At 43.1% G+C, this 6,394-nt stretch overlaps 2 protein-coding genes across 2 annotated transcripts in view; one reads left to right on the forward strand and one right to left on the reverse strand.

The window, feature by feature from the left end:
- Nucleotides 1-692: 692 nt before the first annotated feature.
- Nucleotides 693-6,394, forward strand: part of LOC135112268 (ankyrin-1-like) — a 69,610-nt gene continuing 63,908 nt past the window's right edge. The window contains exons 1-4 of the mRNA XM_064026556.1: nt 693-934; nt 1,145-1,203; nt 1,711-1,813; nt 6,017-6,117. Coding sequence (XP_063882626.1) covers nt 6,052-6,117 — 66 coding nt within the window. The 5' untranslated portion in view covers nt 693-934; nt 1,145-1,203; nt 1,711-1,813; nt 6,017-6,051. The remainder of the gene's footprint in view (nt 935-1,144; nt 1,204-1,710; nt 1,814-6,016; nt 6,118-6,394) is intronic.
- On the reverse strand, nt 3,609-4,451 carry LOC135111931 (histidine-rich glycoprotein-like). Its single transcript, XM_064025609.1, has one exon. It carries the CDS (start codon nt 4,449-4,451, stop codon nt 3,609-3,611), a length of 843 nt encoding a protein of 280 aa, XP_063881679.1.

A 6,394-nucleotide genomic window follows, 5' to 3' on the forward strand; every position in this document is an offset into this window, starting at 1 on the left:
TATATATATATATATATATATATCTTCTTTATAATACTTATGTAATTTTGTTTTGAAGGTAGCCACCGTATTAACTTGCACTACAGAGGAGGAGGAGAGGTAAGGAAATATGATAATACGAAGAGGAAGGAAGTAAGTAAGGAAGGAAGGAAGGAAAGTTTTCAAAGCGAAGGAGGGAAAGAGAGGCAGGCAAGTGATAAAGACTGAGAAAGGAAGGGAAGAAGGGATGAAGAGAGAGAGAGAGAGAGAGAGAGAGAGAGAGAGAGAGAGAGAGAGAGAGAGAGAGAGAGAATCACTACACTCGCTGTACTTACGCCCTTTATCTCCATTCTTTCTCTCCCTTCCCTCTTGCTCCTCCTATCTCTTCCTCCTCCTCCATTCTAATTCCTTCCCTCTCCTCCTCACAGATGAGGAAGGGAGTGAGGGAGGGAGGGAATCGCTGAATAACAGGTAACGAATGACAGTGGCAGTGAAATGAAAGGAAGGAAGAAAGGAAAGAAAGAGGGAGGGAGGGAGTAAAGTTAATGAGCAAATGAATAATATGCAAATAAATGTGAACGAAAAAACGAGAGAGAGAGAGAGAGAGAGAGAGAGAGAACGTTGTTTCTGGTTGGTGGTTGAGTTGCCTGGCGGCCGCCGCTAAGAACAAGCATGCAGGATGTGATGAAAGCTTGTGACTTACATGTCTTATTTATTTACCTCTGGTGGTGAAGTGGCGTGCCTGTAAAGGTTGCAGTCTGCCACCTTGCTGAGCGCTTTTCAACTTACTTTCCTATATAATTGTGTAACTTAGGGAGTTTCAGAGTTGAATTGTGTTGTTTTCTTTTTGGCAGTGGCTGAGTGAGGGCAAGTGGCAACACGGGGGTGGCTCAGCGCGTCGCGTCTCGTCTCAGTCACTATCATATCCTGGGCGAGCGTGGGGTGTTGTGGCAGGGTAAGCAGCCCCCACTTGTACCACCAGCATGATACACTTTATGTTGCCAAGACACACTGCTACATTTCCATCTTGCCTATCACCTGTGTTTCTTTGTTTCCTCCATAACGGTTGTGTTTTCACCTTAATTAAGATGTGTATCAGTATTTACGCTGCAACTCGCCGCTGAGAGAGACACCCAGCTAGCTGCCTCGTTCCTCTATGTTTCAGAAGTACGGTGCAGACAAGACACAGCCGCCAGCCGTGCATTACTACCCTTCCAGATAAAGGTCTCGCCCTTACAATACCACAGATTACATAGTTAACACGTGAAGGAGGGAACAAGATTACTTTGAAGAGAGAGAGAGAGAGATGGTGATATGGGGAAAGGATGAAACAGTGGAACATGTGGTGATAGAGTGTGTTAGGTATATGCTCCTTTCTCTCTCTCTCTCTCTCTCTCTCTCTCTCTCTCTCTCTCTCTCTCTCTCTCTCTCTCTCCTAGTAGAAGTAGTAGTACTTGTAGTAGTGCCTGTTTCCATTATGAAGAGGAGCAAGGTCATCGTGCACTTGGCAGCAGTGAGTGGCCGGCCAGCAGCAGCTGGTGCTCAAGGTCACAGGAGTGAAAGCTACCTTAGGGTTTGTTAGCTGCACATAAAGCACTCGTCACTATCACCACCCTTAGCTTGACAAGCTCACACAACAACAACAACATGCATCCTGGCGTGTTTGTGTGTTACAGCGACTTGTTGCTCCGACAAGGCTTTCATTGCTATAAGATTTATTTGTCATTCCAGGGAAGCAGCAGAGAGGCAAAACAGCTTGAAGAAAGGGTAGCAACACAGAGACAGGCAGCCTCAAGGAAGGCCAGCAAAACAGAGGTAGCAATCCTCAGCCATGGTATGTTGCACTCATTAGTGTTGGAAAGAAAAAATCTAAAAAAAAACTAATATATATATATATATATATATATATATATATATATATATATATATATATATATATATATATATATATATATATATATATGGAAGGTTGTGTCAAGTTGATAGATGGGAGAATTGAGTTTTCGAGGCATTGAACAATACCAAGTTTGCTCTCGCCCAATCAGAAAGTTTAGAAAGATCAGAAGTCAGGCGTTCTGTGGCTTCCATGCGTGAATTTTGTACTTCCTGAAGGACTGGATGTCTATGAAAATACGTGGAAAAGTGCAGGGTGGTAACATCAGCATAGGAGTGGATAGGACAAGAAGTTTAGTTTAGAAAATCATTGATAAATAATAGGAAGAGAGAGGATGACAGTACAGAATCCTGAGGAACACCACTGTTAATAGATTTAGGAGAAGAACGGTGACCGTCTACCACAGCAGCAATAGAATGGTCAGTAAGGAAACTTGAGATGAAGTTACAGAGAGAAGGATAGAAGCCGTAGGAGGGTAGTTTGGAAATCAAAGCTTTGTGCCAGACTCTTTCAAAAGTTTTTGATATGTCCAAGGCAACTCCAAAAAGTTTCACTAAAATCTCTAAAAGAGGATGACCAAGACTCAGTAAGGAAAGACAGAAGATCACCAGTAGATTGGCCTTGATGGAACCCATACTGGCGATAAGATAGAAAGTTGTTAAGTGATAGGTGTTTAAGAATCTTCCTGTTGAGGATAGATTAAAAAAACTTTAGATAGGTAGGAAATTAAAGCAATAGGACGATAGTTTCAGGATTATAACAGTCAGCATTTTTAGGAACAGGTTGAATGTAGGCAAACTTCCAGCAAGAAGGAAAGGTAGATGTTGACAGACAGAGTTGAAAGAGTTTGACTAGGCAAGGTGCAAGCATGGAGGCGCAGTATCAGGGAACAATAGGAGGGACTCCATTAGGTCCACAAGCCTTCCAAGGGTTTAGGCCAGTGAGGGCATGGAAAACATCATTGTGAATAATTTTCAATAGGTAGCATGTAGTCAGAGGGTGGAGGAGAGGAAGGAAAAAGCCCTAAATCATCCAAGGTAGAATTTTTAGCAAAGGTTTGAGCGAAGAGTTCAGCTTTAGAGATAGATGTGATAGCAGTGGTGCCATCTGGTTGAAATAAAGGAGGGAAAGAAGAAGAAGCAAAGTTATTGGAGATGTTTTTGGCTAGGTACCCGAAGTCACGAGGGGAGTTAGATCTTGAAAGATTTTGACACTTTCTATTAATGAAGGAGTTTTTGGTTAGTTGGAGAACAGACTTGGCATGGTTCCAAGCAGAAATATAAAGTCCACGAGATTCTGGTGATGGAAGGCTCAAGTACCTTTTGTGGGACACCTCTCTATCATGTATAGCACGAGATCAGGCTGTGTGAAACCAAGGTTTGGAAGGATTAGGTCGAGAAAAAGAGTGAGGAATGTACACCTCCATGCCAGACACTATCATCTCTGTTATGCGCTAAGCACACAGAGACGTGTCTCTGACATGGAAGCAGTAGTCATTCCAAGGAAAATCAGCAAAATACCTACCTCCTCAGGTCCCCAAACTAACTAAGGCAAAACACCAGTGGCACCTCCGCTTAGGGGGATCCTGAGGAAGGATTGGAGTGACAAGAAGAAGATATGAAATTGTGATTAGAGGAGCCCAATGGAGAAGAGAGGGTAACAGCATAAGCAGAAGGATTAGAGAAAAGGAAAAGGTCAAGAATGTTGGGCATTCTTGACACTGAGACACTTCGTCTCAGTGTGGTGTGGTGTTGTGCAGTACAGTGTGGTGTGGTGTGATGTTGTGCAATGTAGTGTGTTGTGGTGAGGCGTGGTGTGCTGTAGTGTGATGTGATGTGGTGTGACACAGTGTGGTGTGGTGTGGTGTTGTGTGGTGTGGTATGGTGTGGTGTAGTGTGGTGGTGAAGTGTAGTGTGCTGCAGTGCAGTGTGGTGTGGTAAAGTGTGATTTGGTGTAGTGTGGTGGAATGTGGTGTGGTGTGACGCAGTGTGGTGTGGTGTGGTGCAGTGTGGTGTGGTGTGGTGCAGTGTGGGGCAGTGTGGTGTGGTGTGATGCAGTGTGGTATGGTGTGGTGTGATACAGTGATGTGTGGTGTAGAGTGAAGCAGTGTTGTGTGATGTGGTGCATTGAGGTGTGGTGTGGTGCAGTGTTGTGTGGTGTGGTGTCGTGTGGTGTGGTGTGGAGGAGCATGGTGTGGTGTGGGGCAGTGTGCTATGGTGTAGTGTGGTGGAGAGTGGTGTGGTGTTGTGTGGTGTTGTGTAATATAGTGTGGTACAGAGTGATGTGGTGTTAGAGTGTGGTGTGGTGCAATGTGGTGTAGTGTAGTATGGTGCAGTGTGGTTTGTTGCATTATGGTGTGGTGTGGTTCAGTGTGGTGTAGTGTGGTGTGATCCAGTGTAGAGTGGTGTGGTGCAGTGTGGTGTGGTGTGATGTGGTGCAGTGTGGTGCATTGTGGTGTGGTGTGGTGAGTGCAGTGTGATGCAGTGTGGTGGTGCAGTGTGATTTGGTGGCGTGGTGCAATGGAGTGTGGTTTGCTGTGGTGTGATGTGGTGTGGTGCAGTGTGGTGCAGTGTGGCATGTTGTGGTGTGGTATGGTGTGGTGCAGTGTGGTGATGATCATCATGATGATGATGGTTGGTGATGGTGATAGAGGTAGTGGTTGTGGTGGTGGTGACCGTAGTGGTAGTGCTGCTGCTGCTGATGATGATGTTCTTTTTGGTGATGGTGATTGTGATGCAGTAATGGTGATGTGGTTGAGGGTGGGGGGAAGAGCGAGGTCCTGACGGAGGTCTCAAGACGGAGCACAAAGCGGTGTCAGGGCCCAAGGTCATCTTTTGACTTTTAAATATCCACTTACTACAGTTGTTACCTTGAATGCCTGCCACATATTTTTGTCGCTATTTTCATTACAAGTAGTGTTAACAAAAGATATTCTCAAAGTGGCTTTTCTTTTCTGATAAAGAGTAAAGTTGTATGCAGGGACAGATGGGTAGGCGGGTAGGCGGAGTCTGGTTAGTTACACACACACACACACACACACACACACACACAAGCACGAGAGATGCGTTTCTCATGACTCAGTATCTACAGTAGGCACAAGAAGGAATAAGAAATGGAAGAGAAGGAAGTCCTCCCCCTCTTCTTCCTCCTCCTTCTCTATTACCTTTCTCGGTTTTCTATTAATGAAGGGCCGTTAACATTTACTTATTGAATGAAAAAAAAAAATTTTAACGAAAAATAAAGAGAGATGTCATGTCGGGAAATAGCGCGCGCGCGCGCTTGTGTGTGTGTGTGTGCGTGTGTGTGTGTGTGTGTGTGTGTGTGTGTGTGTGTGTGTGTGTGAGTGTGTGTGTGTGTGTGTGTGTGTGTGTGTGTGTGTGTGTGTGTGTGCGTGTGTCTCACTTGGGTGTTTTTACAATGCCGTTTCCCTGATCCGGAGGGATGATATGTTACCTCTCTTTGAACAGCCTGTCTGTTGTCTGCCAATTGGGACTGGCTGGGTTCTGTGCACAGCAAGTGGACTTGCAGTAAATTTGTGTTGGCTTTTATTTTCAATATCCTTTCTTTTGTTTTCCAGTGTGCTCCTTTTTCTTTCTATTTTTTTTTTTCGCTTTGTATGTTTTTATTTGGATTTCAGGCGTGACATTTTGTTTTATATAATTAGCATGTATATAACAATTATTTATGGATGAGTAGCTATTCTATATTCAAATAGAGGGCCAATATTTTCATTTACATATTATGAGTCATAGAACTACATAATTTATATATATATATATATATATATATATATATATATATATATATATATATATATATATATATATATATATATATATATATATATATATATATATATATATATATATATATATATATATATATATATATATATATATATATATATATATATATATATATTTTTTTTTTTTTTTTCGTTCTAGGAGAGAGAGCACATTTATTTCTAAAAACGTCAGTATAGGGTGCATGAGCTTAGAAAAGATTGCAAAGCATTAAGCGAAAGGACTGCTGAGTTGTAGCTTGGACACCTGAGAGTGGCGAAGGCTGTTGTGCAGGTGATCAGGTGACACTAGTGCTCTTGAATGTACCTGTTGTGTGATCTGTCTCTGTGTCTACTGGCAGGTTACCTCAAAGTAACACACGCCCCACATCCCACCATGGCATCCAACCCACATCACGACATGGAGGAAAATCTTGAGGCAATTGAACACCAACCAACAGCGGTAAGGAGAAAGCGGTACTATATATAAGGTACTATATATAAGAAGGAGGCAGTAGACACCTGCCGAAACGATAATTACTCCCAGTGAGGTCTAAAGCACTGTTCAGGGGGTGCTGTGAACTTATCATTAAACCCAGCTGTGACCTCACTGAACGTTTCCCTTTGTGTCTCACAACACAAGGGGGCAGTCACAGCCTGCCCTCTAAAGACAACTCTTTTCCTCCACACAAAACTACAAGCACCTAATAACACACACACCCTTCACTCAAAAATTTTAA

This window comes from Scylla paramamosain, chromosome 23 (genome assembly GCF_035594125.1).
Source record: "Scylla paramamosain isolate STU-SP2022 chromosome 23, ASM3559412v1, whole genome shotgun sequence".
Classification (NCBI taxonomy): Eukaryota; Metazoa; Arthropoda; class Malacostraca; order Decapoda; family Portunidae; genus Scylla; species Scylla paramamosain.

Bases quoted from the DNA above. Each gene is read 5' to 3' on its own strand.
- LOC135111931 (XM_064025609.1), bottom strand. From the start codon at position 4,451: ATGCCACACTGCACCACACTGCACCACACCACATCACACCACAGCAAA.